Genomic DNA, 12,722 nt, shown 5'->3' with positions numbered 1-12,722 from the left:
AAATAGCGGAATTTCAACGAACAACCTTTCCTTTCACTGGGCTTTGAGCCGAGTCAGTAGGCTGCATCGATCCGCCACAAACAAGCAATAGCCATCCGAAAGTGAGGCACGCCGAGGCTTGTGCATATACACGCACAAACAAAAGTACCCGTCGATATAACCTGGCCACCCACACAAAGGCCCTGCACTGAGATAAAGATGTTCAAATATGCGTGTTCCCAGAGCTGTGCCAAAAAAATAGATATCTTCATCAGTAGCACAATAACCGAAAATTAATGTGAAGAAAGATTTTAAAAAATTATAATTACTTTAGCACGTGCACACACGCGCGCGCCTCTGTCTTTTTCCCGCACACGGAAGATGGGGTCAGATTATGGCAAAATAGTCCCTTGCAACTTGGCCTTATTCTGTGTCGTCTCTGGAAATGACCTTCCGTGTCATAGCAATTACCGTGGCCACAAGAGGGTTAGGGTGTGCGTGTGTGCGAGGGTGTGTAATGATATAAGAAGCTCCTTTGACACCGCACTCTCTAGGTCATGTGGTCTGCGGAGAGTTAGTGGAGGTCACTAGGATATGAGCTTCTAATGGAGGGGAAATGGGACTGAGAAAGAGAGGGAGCGGGATGAAGAGTACGCATTAAATGAAGGGGGAAAAAATGATGGGTTGCAAACAAAAAGAATCCCATCGCAACACACACTGCTGGGATTATGTAAGCGAACATATTGACGCAGTCACCTATAAATCACTACCTTTACTTCATTACCTGAAATGACGCTTTAAACGGTGATTTGCGGCATGCGCTGAGTAAATCTCGTGACCCCTGAGCCCCATAAAACCTGTTGAAATGCCATCGCATGATTTCAGAAAAACTGCTTGAATGTCAACAAGGAAACTGCTAGTATTATTGTCTTTGTCCCGAGAGGAGTCCCAGAGGAAAAAGGTTTTATATAGCTTTCATTATTTCATATTCGCGCTTGTGTTACAGTAAGTAAATGTGACACAGAAGTGGAACAGCGTGTCCGATGAGATTAGACTCAGTGTCCTTGTTTATGTTAAAAATACTGGGGTTTTTTGGTCTCTTTTTTTTAAACACGTTGTTTGTGATTCATTAGTTTGTGTGGAGATGTATAGAGTTGCTTTGAAGACTTTTTAGTGTTTTAGTGCACTTTGGCGCACATATTTTACATCTGCAGGTCACCACAGTAGATTTTAAATGAAAGAATTAACATGTGATTGATGTTCAGGCTTTCAGTTTTAATTTAAGTGGTTAAACAAACCCCAGTTTTATAAGTACCCAAGAATAACTGGACACACCAGCTTCATTTACAATATAAGGATTGTTTTTAATACTTGAATAAAAGTCCTTTGCAGTAAATAAAGTCTAGAATTGTGTTAATGTCCACGTACTGATAGACCTAGCTGCATGTATCGTATTCTATATGTGCCTCCATGACACTTCAAGTGTGTCAAGGCCACTTCCAGCCCTTCCCTGCATTCATCCCTCGTGCACTCACACACTAAAACGCCCCTGCCTCTCCAGTGGCTTGACTCTTTCGGGGTGCTGCACTCCGTCTGTGTTACACTTCCCCTCCTGCACCCGCCTGCAAAGAGCTCCCACTAGAACAGCAAATTCACACATCTCAAGTGAAGGAGCACACATGTTCACACGCATGTACACGCCGCACACCCCAAAGCGCACGCTCGCGCGAAAGCTGGCAAAGTCGTAATAAAACCAACCCAAGCGTTTCTGTTGTGGATCCTAATCCACTTTTCCACTTAGCTAGCTAGTATATCTCTTCCTTACTTTCTCGCCTCATTCCCCCTGTCTACATTTCCATTTCCCCTCTTTCGGTGCAGGAAAACAATACAAGGGGGCTGATCTGCGTAAATGCTGATGCCGGTGGAAACTGCTTCACTGCTTAGAGCTCTTAAAAGGAGGCCAGAAAAAGCAGACCCTCTCCTTTTTTTCTTTTTTTACAGCAGCAATAAACCCTAAACCCCAAGGCCTAAGCACCAACATGCCTATACTTGAGATCGATAAGACTTCTCCTTTGGCATCTTTAGGCTTAAAGTGCGGATTTACCAATGGTCAAAAGGTCAGGAAAATATGGGCTTTCTCAAGTTTAGTGGATTTAGCTTATGGAGTGTACCATGTGCACTTTTCCTTAAAGGTACAAACGAAGCTATAAAACAGATTTCATGCTCGGGGAACTCCTGCTATCACTGCCCATCATTAATTAAAATTACTTAGCTAAGCAGACAGAGAAATATTACACTGAAGGTCTGCAAGGGTTGTGTTTTTTTTATGTTTTACTTACATTATGCAGTGGGGAGGACTCTATTTTACACATTTATCTTGGGGGAACAACATTACAGAAAAGGATAATTGTTTCCTGTAAACATATGCTGACTGGTGCTAATATTTAACCTGGCATTTTTGATGTGGAAAACTTAAAACTGGCAGGTAGAGTGACTGCAGACTTAAGACAGAAGCCACAAGTCAACAGAGCAATGTGGTTATTGGTGTAGCATACGTGTCTTTGCCTAAAGACAAAGTCAATGGCAGCTTTAATGTTAAGGGCATTGCTATATGCTCAGGACTATGAGGGTAGTCGGCTGTGGACCTGCTGTACCTTCGCCACATTTGTTCAGCTTAGAAAGGCAGACAAAATCCATCAAGTCACATACACAGAGTACTGTTAGATGTTCTAATCTGTTTAAAGTGGTTAGAGGAGTCAGAAGAAGTCTCTTCTATTTCCTTGCAGAGTACGATCAATACTTGATTTCTGTGGCTGATGGTGATTTTTAGGCTGTTAGAACTTCAGAAAGTGGGACATCAGCTTATATTCTGTACATGATGACATCATTGTAAGATTATATTGCTGGAAAATTCATAAACAAACTAATAAGCATCTGTGACAGACTGGCAACCTGTCCAAGGTATACTCGGCCTTTTGCAGTATGGCAGCTGGGGTAGGCTCCAGCCCTTTCACAACTCTGAAATGGAGAAGTGGTTAAGAAAACGGATGGATAGAGTTACCAACTTACCACTAAGACACTGAGTCAGCACAGATACAACAAATACAGTACTGTACAAACGTCTTGTGCCACCTCTAGTTTCTTTATATTTTGCCAGGGAAATGGGGAAATAGGGGAAGTGATTTATTAGATGATGTACAAAGATATAAGTCAAAAACAGACTTTATACAGTGTACAGAAAGTTATATTTGGTTTTACCGCCTTTATTCTTCAACACAGTCTGAACTCTCTTAGTCAAGCTTTCTTGTCATTTCTTTAAGCAGACTTCAGGAATAGTTCTCTGCGCGTCTTGAAGGGCATTCAGAGCTCTTCTTTGGATGTTTCTGCCGTTTGTTCGGTTCTCTGTCAAGATGATCCTACACTGCTTCAATAACGTTGAGGTCCGGGCTCTGGGGAGACTAATCCAAGACTGATAGTGTTTCACTGAGTGTTTTTCTATCCAAGTATGCTTTTACTGCACTGGGAGTGTGTGTGAGATCATGGTCAAGCTGGAAAATGAAGCTGTTGTCAAGCAAACGTATTATGTGGCGAATCAAAATCTGATGGTACATTTCTGTGCTCATAATTCCTTAAATTTTGACAAGATCTCCAACACCGCCATGCTTAACTAATGACTCTGGACACTCCCCTTATAATTCTCTCGGTTTTTTATTTAGCCACCAACTCATTAAGTTACTGACTTTTAACAAAGTGCCTAAAGATACAATTTTCAGTAAAAATGTATGAAAAAGCAGCCAGTGTCCAACTACTGCTGCTCAAGAGTGCTGGGTTCCTTGGACGAAATACAAAGAATTGAGGTGTGGCTCAAGACTTTTGCACAGTACCACCACTGCAGATAGTGTAGACAGTGCAGCCTACAAACACACCAACACCAATAGCGGTAATGTCAGTAAACTGGCATATCAGCTGAACTCTTCTTCACAGAAAACCGTTCATGAAGTCATTTATTTATGACTGCCACTACACCTCAGAACATGACTTCTATAGCTTCAGTTTCAGTTGGTGCTTCTTTTGCTCCAGTACATCCATACATAAAATACTTAATGATATTTTATTAATCACTGACTCAGGAGACCCAGCTGTGCTCCTGCTCCTAGACTTAACTGCAGCCTTTGATACTGTTGACCACAGCATTCTGATCTCCCGTTTGGAGCAATGTGGTATCAAAGGTATCCCCTTGGAATGGTTTAGGTCGTACCTCTCCGAGAGGACTTTTTCCGTGAGCCTTGATGATTTTATTTCTTCCCCAGCTCCTTTTACTTGTGGTGTCCCGCAGGGTTCCGTATTAGGCCCAATTCTTTTTTCAATCTACATGTTGCCCCTAGGCCTAATCTTTAGGAAGCATAACATCTGCTTTCACTCATATGCCGACGACACCCAGATTTATCTTCAGTTTAATAGAAACACCTCCACGCCCATGGAATCGCTAGTCAAATGTCTTGACGAAGTTAAAACCTGGATGGCCTCAAATTTTCTTACCTTCAACCAGGATAAAACTGAGGTAATTATTTTTGGACTGAGCTGTAATTTCAATGCCCCTGATTTGGACTTATGCAACCTAACATGTGCTGTTAAAACGCATGTAAAAAACCTGGGGGTTTCCTTGGATAGCAAACTTACATTCGAGAAACAAATTAATTCAGTTGTCCAGCAGTCCTTTTTTAAATTAAGGCTCCTATCCAAAGTGAGATCTTTTTTATCTTTTAGAAATTTGGAACGAGCAATTCATGCGTTTGTTTTATCTCAACTGGATTACTGCAATTCACTATATGTGGGTGTCAGTCAGTCCAGCTTGCCCATATGGAAAAGATATATATAAATCTTATAAAGTTTTTATCTGTCTTGTATGAAACTTGTATGAAAAGCATACAAGAGTGAAAACACATATAAGATCCCTTGAAAAATTATATAATGAAACTTGTATGTTTTGCATACTTACTAAAAAAATATATGAAAGTAATGAGAAAGTGGCCACTTTCATGAGTAAATCATATATGTTTTTACTATTTCTTTTCCATATGGGTGGCCCGGCTCCAACTTGTACAGAATGCTGCAGCTCGCCTTTTGACTTGTGTGAAGAAACACCAACATATTACTCCGGTGCTTGCTTCCCTTCATTGGCTTCCAGTGCGTTTTAGAATTAAATTCAAAAGCTTACTTTTGACTTATAAAGTGCTAATTGGCCAGGCACCGGACTATTTGTCTGACCTATTGCAGCTTTATACGCCCTCTAGTACAGCGGTCCCCAACCTTTTTTGCGCCACGGACCGGTTTGTGCCCGACAATATTTTCACGGACCGGCCTTTAATGTGTCGCGGATAAATACAACAAAATAAAACTAGTACCGGTACCGAAAAAAATAAGATTTATTCATAACACACGTGAAAAGACCCAGGAAAACAGAGTTAATGAAAAAAACGATAACAAAATAACGCTAAAACCAATAAAAACCCTGAAAACCATACATTTCACACCCGAGTCTCACTCTCGCAGCCCGGTACCAAATGACTCCGGTCCGTGGCCCGGGGGTTGAGGACCGCTGCTCTAGAGCCCTTCGATCAAGCGATCACCTGCTACTTACCTTACATAAGTCTAGGATGGTTCATAGAGGAGATCGGGCATTTGCGGTTGTGGCACCGAAAATGTGGAATGATCTACCTCTCCACATTAGAAAGGCCCCAACTGTTACTCTTTTTAAATCGCATCTTAAAACATATTTTTTTACTCTGGCTTTCGAAACTGTATGAGAGTTCTTATTCTTATTCTTCTATCCTAATTTTCTTTTAATTTTCTGTCATTGTTTAACTGTTACGCTGTACAGCACTTTGGTCAGCTCCCTGTTGTTATTAAACGTGCTTTATGAATAAATAAATGAAATAAATGAAATCCATCATTTCTGTACCTTGTTTAGATGCTCCAGGTCATTAAAGCCCTCCAGGACACTCGTGTACTTCCTTTCCCTGTATTTCCTGCGGATAAATGTGGCCCGCTGCTCTGCAGAAGCCTCTCTGTAGAGATCCTCCTCCAGGGGGAGATTAGCAGCCCAGAAACTGTTAGCATTCTTGTTCCCCACTTCCAGAAAGAGCTAAGGGGTTGCAAAACATGTACAAAGTGACACGTTTGGATGAGAATTATTTGCAGAGGTATTACTGTGATTTGAAATGACCATTGATCATCATTGCGGAACTGTCAAGCATCTTCCCAGTCTTTTAGATTAGTTCTAGTACAATGGATACACTTTCATATAATGGGATTAGGTAAAGACAGGAGTAACACACATGTCATTTACCTCGACTAGTTCATTGCTCCAGACACTGCTGTCCAACTTCAGGCTCCGCACTTTAGAAATACTTGGCCCGAGAGAGCGGTGCTGTCCTGGCACACATGAAGACACGGTCATCAATATTAGCGCACAGCCACACAAACAGACTCACACATTCATTTCCCCATTGGGTTCACAAGGCTCTCTCAGGCTACATTTTTGTTCCTGAAAACGTCACATTAAATAGCAAAAATAACGATTTACATATATGCACAGTGTTCTCCTCGGCGTGCTGAAACACACACCAAATGCTGGTGATGGAATAAACAATAAACAGGCAGTTACAAGATGGAGAAACAGAGCATGACTGCGAGCTCGTTCGCTCACTCACAACAGACATATTTAGTCCCCTCAGCTCTCCTAATTGGAAATGAAAGCAGAGAACGAGGGCCATTAATTGCTAATGAATCATGAGTAATTCATTGTGTTTGTTGGTCGGCCTGTTTATTTGGGTGAACGAGAGGCTTCTGGGGTTGCTTATGGCCAAAGACAGAGCACACATGCATAATACATTAGACAGAAACATGCTGTATGTGTGAATGTGAATTATTGTCCTGTGTGTAATGGCGGATAATTTTATATTTAGATTTGGCATGATCTCATTACCGTCTTCTATTCGCTAGTAGAGCAGCTGTAAATGAAAATGAGGGGCTATGAGCTGTGAAAAGCTATATTGACACAGTTCAAGAGAACACAAGTGGGAGAAGTCTGAGTTATAAGCCACTTAAGAGATTTCTTTTTACAAAAGCTAACTAGGAAGTCATTTTTTATAACTAGTCAATATTTGCATTACTTACATAGGCATAGTAGCACTACCCTGCATGTATTTTTATTATTAAGCCGTGTGCCATTCATAAAAAAAATTATCACTCACCAGGACACATAACTGACAGGTCTAATTGCTCCCAGACTGGATTTTGAATCTGATATGCCAAGACACGTCTCATTTTGGTCAGGCTTGATGTGATCAGTTGGTGCATTCATTAGAGACAAAAGGACGGTGCCACCCTTCCTGTCACAGCAGTTTTGAGTCTATACGCTTTCTTTCATGGGCATCTAGACAGAACCACATTTATACTACCTCTAAGATTTATAGACATCTTTCCTCATCAGCACCAATAACTATGAACTCTGAAGTCATTTCATTTTAAATGTCACTTCACATGCAGTTTCATAGGGGAGTTTTAAAGTGGTCACAAACGCGACGTATGCTACGTCATCCAAACATTAGTGGACCCAGTGTTAAATCCTGTGGAACGCCATGTTCACTTTCAAACCTCATTCGGTATCTCACTATTGGAAGCGTCTTCTGGCATGAAAAAGCGGGTAACTAAATGTTTCCCTTTTAGTTAATTTGGTGAAGTCAGATCAGGGACTTCATCAATATCAAGTATATCAAAATTAAATGTGATGTTAATTTAAAATCCACACTCTATCTGAAGTTATAATTAAGGTTAGGAGTTGAACATAAATGTCTTACCCTATTAAGAAAGCCTGCGTAAAGATGATCCAATGTATTATTTAAACAATATTATTAGTTCAACAAACTCAGATCTATAAACATGTCAAACTTCAAATATCTTTCTAGGAGATATCACACACCTCTGTTCTTGTTTTACTTGGCAAATCAATAAATCTGATCAAATCAGGGCCTTAGTTTGCCGCTTAGATTGATTCAATCAAATTAGTGCAATAACAATACCTATGGGAACATTGACATCCTTGAAAGAGTGACCTTTATCCTAATAAGATGATTCCTCTTTATAGCAGATGAAATGTTTCTTAAGTTGTAGCTCAGTCACAATAGACTTAAAATTGACTGGTAACCTCTTTGCCATTAAGAACAATCTGCTTTTTCCTGGTAATTGCTTGGAATGTTTTAGCATTTGGCGACTAACTACAAGTAGTTGTGGCAACCAACTGGTCACTCAGTGGTTGACCTCTGGGCGATCACTTTAGATTAAAAGGTCGGTTGCATGGGTCGAGTGACGGAAGGCAACTTGTCTCCAAACGATTGCAGTGCAGCTTGGACTGACTGATAGATTTCCAACACAATACACTCAATCTAAAAATAAGTTCAACTTGTGACTTAGCTGGTTGTACTCTGGTTATATTCCTAGTAACTATGCAATTAAATCAGCAGCCTTCAGCAACTACGTCACTGTTTTTAAAGGAATGTCAGAACTTCTGTTTCAGGTCTACGAAGTTCTGGCTGAACTCTGAATGAACAAAGTTGATGTGAATCTCTGCAACCTGTCCAAGGTATACCCTTGGACAGGTTGCAGAGATTCACTGAACTGAACTGAACTTTGTTCATTCAGAGTTCATCCTTTTGGAAATGCAAAACAGATTTGCAATTTTCACTGATTTATAACAGTGAATCAATTTGTTAATGCAAACAGATTTCTTCTAATTGCCAACTTAGCCCTATTCAACCACATCCTGACACCAAGCTGAGTCCACCTTATTGCTGCTTTATCATCATCTCCATTGTGCACCAAAGTGTCTTCGAAAATTATATCTGACTACGAGTGGTTACAATCATTTCAAAGGAAGTGAGATTGGAAGTTCATTTTACACAAATGCACTAATTCTGGTCATGCCGCAGACTCCAACCACTCTTTTCCTTAGTGTGACTGTAGCATTAGACCCAAAAGACAAAAAAGAAAAGAAAAGATAACCTTCTTCCCTGCCATTAAGACAATTTATTTTTTTATTCTCTACACATATTGAGGGTGGATACAGCAGTGGGGTCTAGGGTTACATTTAAATCTGTTTTCTTCCCAATCTCGAAAAATACACTGAAATGTCAGGGATAATAACAGTCTTGGAGATCAGAAGTCCAACTTGACAAATGAAGGCCAAAGAGTAAGAGTCTGTCCCTGTGAAGGAGTGAAACTATTTTATTCGGGGTGCTTGCAGCAGAGTATTGCCATGCTACATCCACAGAGCCTTTGCAACACCACAGGACCATTTTCACTTGTGTAAGGGTAATGAAGCTGAAAGAATCGTGCATGTGCATGTGCCGCCAGGTATACAGTGAGATCGTCTCATATAAATAGGCTGCTGTAAATGTCTTCATATTTCCGGTGGAAAAAAAACAACACACAAAAAGGCATTCCCATCACTGCAGCTTTCACACAAAAAAATTAAATAAATAAAAAAATTAATGCTCAACCCACCAAGGACTTCACCCCCAATTAAAAACTTTCCCGGTGACTCCATCCACATCACACGGAGTACTTTTTCAACCTTGTGTGCTTGTGTGGATTCCCCCTCCTTCCCCTCTCGACCCCTTCACTCAGTGACAACTCATGAGGAAGCAGAGCAAGACAATGAACCCTGTAATTTCACATTGCCATGGCAACTGTTGCCAGTGGACATGCCTACAAGTTGCATCTTGGGTTAAAGAAGTTTATTGCATTATATGTGTGAAGCACAGCATAAGGTCTTTGAAGCACTGTCATTTCCTATGGCAGCCGTCTTGAGTAGTAAGCATAAGGACACAAAGAAATGAGTGCATAGATGGAGAGGTGAGTTAATTTAATGAGGAAATAAAATAAGAGAGAAATGTGGGATTGACCTGAAGCCTGTAAAATCGGGGCATGGTCACCGTGACATCAGCAAAGTGAGTCATACACAACCATCAAGAAGCCTTGATCTTAGCATTTTGCATAATATTACCTTGAGCTTTTGGAGGTAGAGGAAAAAGTGTATTGCTAAGTTATTACATCTGTAGTGTATGGGTGCATTGCACATACAAAAATACAGACAAATTACATGAAATACACTCAAGATGTGGCCTGACATCTTGGAAGGGTGTTAGCTCATTTAATCAGACAGTAAGCCATGCTGTTTATCAGACAACTGCACCAATGCTCAAAACACGGATAAGGTTTAGTTCAGTAACTTGAATTACCAGACAGCTAGCTGCTATAGTTACACAGCATAAATAACGCATCAGGTAAGTGTTATCAAGATTTAAATGGGTTAGTAATATTAAGACGTTATTTAAAAAAGAAAGGAAACCCCAGACAGTTACTAATAGTTTTTACCAACTTTTTAACAAACAAATAAAAATATTTTAGTAAGATCAGTCAGATCCTGTTGAGAAAACAACAGCTAAAATATACTTGAGAAATAGGTCTGTGTAGCTTCTCAGTCGTCAGGTCATGGTGATCTAAGGAGCCTGGAAAGAAAAGTGACTGGATTTTAAGTTTCACCTCTCATCTGAGAACCTTCTTTAGTTCTAAAACCAAATGACCAAACTACCCAAGAAGTAATAACCTTCACTTCTCACATCAACTCAGTGGACAGAAACAAAGTTCACCAGGGAAGATACAAAGGATAACAGTTTCTCATTTCTGGACTGTGCTGCGCTCACTGAGGAGAATGGAAACCTCAACATTGAAGTTTACCAGAAGACCAGTACCTACTCTTAAACTTGGAGTAATCAAGACCCCGCAACACAGGGCATAAAACGTTCCCTCTAAGCTTGAAGGGAAAGAAAAGGAACATACACGTAGAGAAAACTCTTAAAATATGTGGTTATGTTGATTGGGCTTTCATCAAATCAGAAAAGATGCCCAGTAAACAAGGTCAGACACCAACTAGGGCGAATCAGAAGGACAAACAGAATACTGTCATTCCTTATGTAGCAGGTTTATCAGAGAAACTCAGGAGAATTTTCTCCAAGCACGACATCCCCAGTGTATATCAGACACAGCCATAGACTCAGACAAAAAATGGGTCATCCCAAGGACAAAACTCCCAAACACAAACTAAACAACGTAGTGTGTGCAGTGCAGCGAGGAGAGCTCAGAACTCAAGATTGGAGAGACCAAACAGCCACTTCATAAAGGCATGGCACAACATAGAAGAGCCACCTCCACAGGACAAGACTCAGCTGTACGTCTACATCTAAAGGATAAAGGTCACTCTTTCAAGGATGTCAATGTTCCCATTTAGGACATCGAAGACAGATGGTTTGAAAGAGGAGTGAAAGAAGCCATCCATGTGCACAGTGAACGGTCATCCTTGAACAGAGGGGGTGGCTTACGACACCAACTGTCTGCCACCTACAATCCAGTTTTGAGATCCCTTCCAAGACGCCTCTACAACCACTCACATCATGTGTCAGTTCATCTCAATAAGTCACATGATAGGGCGAGGTAAGGTCCCGCAATGGTTTAAGATAAGATAAGATAAGATAAGATAACCTTTATTAGTCCCACACGTGGGAAATTTGTTTTGTCACAGCAGGAAGTGGACAGTGCAAAAGTTATGAGGCAAAAATTAGAATACAATAAGAATAAATACAGTACACAACTGTACAGAATAGAATAAAATAAAATACTATATACAGTAGAATAAAATAAAATAAATATACAATAAGATAAAAATAGAATACAAATACAAATACCAGACGGAGTGAGTCCCCTTGTCCTCAAGACCTGTGCCCCCCAGCTGTGTGGAGTCTTTCATAAACTGTTTATGCTGAGTCTGAGTCTGCAGAGGGTCCCGGTGATGTGGAAGACATCATGCCTCGTCCCTGTACCAAAGACGCCTCGTCCCAGTGGCCCCCAGGATTACAGGCCCGTGGCACTGACCTCCCACATCATGAAGACCCTGGAAAGGCTCATCCTGGACCAGCTGCGACCCATAGTAAGACCACATCTGGATCCCCTTCAGTTCGCTTATCAGCCTCGTCTCGGAACAGAGGACGCCATCATCTACCTGCTCAATCGTGTCTACACCCATCTGGACCAGCCGGCGAGCACTGTGAGGGTCATGTTTTTTGACTTTTCCAGTGCTTTCAACACCATCAGGCCGACCCTCCTGGGTGATAAGTTAGCAGCGATGCAGGTGGATGCTTCTCTGGTGTCCTGGATTGTTGATTACCTGACAGGAAGACCACAATATGTACGTCTCCCACAGTGTGTGTCTGACAAGGTGATTAGCAACACAGGGGCACCACAGGGGACTGTCCTCTCCCCCTTCCTCTTCACCCTCTACACCACAGACTTCAGCCACTGCACAGAGACCTGCCATCTTCAGAAGTTTTCTGATGACTCTGCGGTGGTTGGATGCATCAGCAGGGATGATGAGACAGAGTACCGGGCTGTGGTCGACTCCTTTGTCACGTGGTGTGAGCAGAATCATCTGCAGCTCAACGTGGCAAAGACCAAGGAACTGATCGTGGACTTCAGGAAGACCAGGAAACACTTGACCCCTGTTTCAACCCAGGGGGTCAGTGTTGACATTGTGGAGGACTATAAATACCTTGGAGTACACATTGACAATAAACTGGACTGGGCTAAAAACACCACAGCACTTTACAGGAAGGGCCAGAGTCGTCTCT

At 41.3% G+C, this 12,722-nt stretch overlaps 1 protein-coding gene across 7 annotated transcripts in view; it reads right to left on the bottom strand.

The window, feature by feature from the left end:
- arap2 (ArfGAP with RhoGAP domain, ankyrin repeat and PH domain 2) overlaps positions 1–12,722 on the bottom strand; it is a 176,490-nt gene that overhangs the window by 84,056 nt on the left and 79,712 nt on the right. For all 7 annotated transcript variants that reach the window (XM_082526030.1, XM_082526031.1, XM_082526028.1 and 4 more), the window contains exons 12-13: positions 6,329–6,414; positions 5,942–6,124 (exon numbers count right to left, since the gene is read on the bottom strand). In XM_082526030.1, the coding sequence (XP_082382156.1) occupies positions 5,942–6,124; positions 6,329–6,414 (269 nt within the window). The remainder of the gene's footprint in view (positions 1–5,941; positions 6,125–6,328; positions 6,415–12,722) is intronic.

The sequence above is a fragment of the Aulonocara stuartgranti genome (assembly GCF_965226115.1).
Source record: "Aulonocara stuartgranti genome assembly, chromosome: 3".
Lineage (NCBI taxonomy): Eukaryota > Metazoa > Chordata > Actinopteri > Cichliformes > Cichlidae > Aulonocara > Aulonocara stuartgranti.
This window is presented reverse-complemented; position numbering and strand designations above follow the sequence as displayed.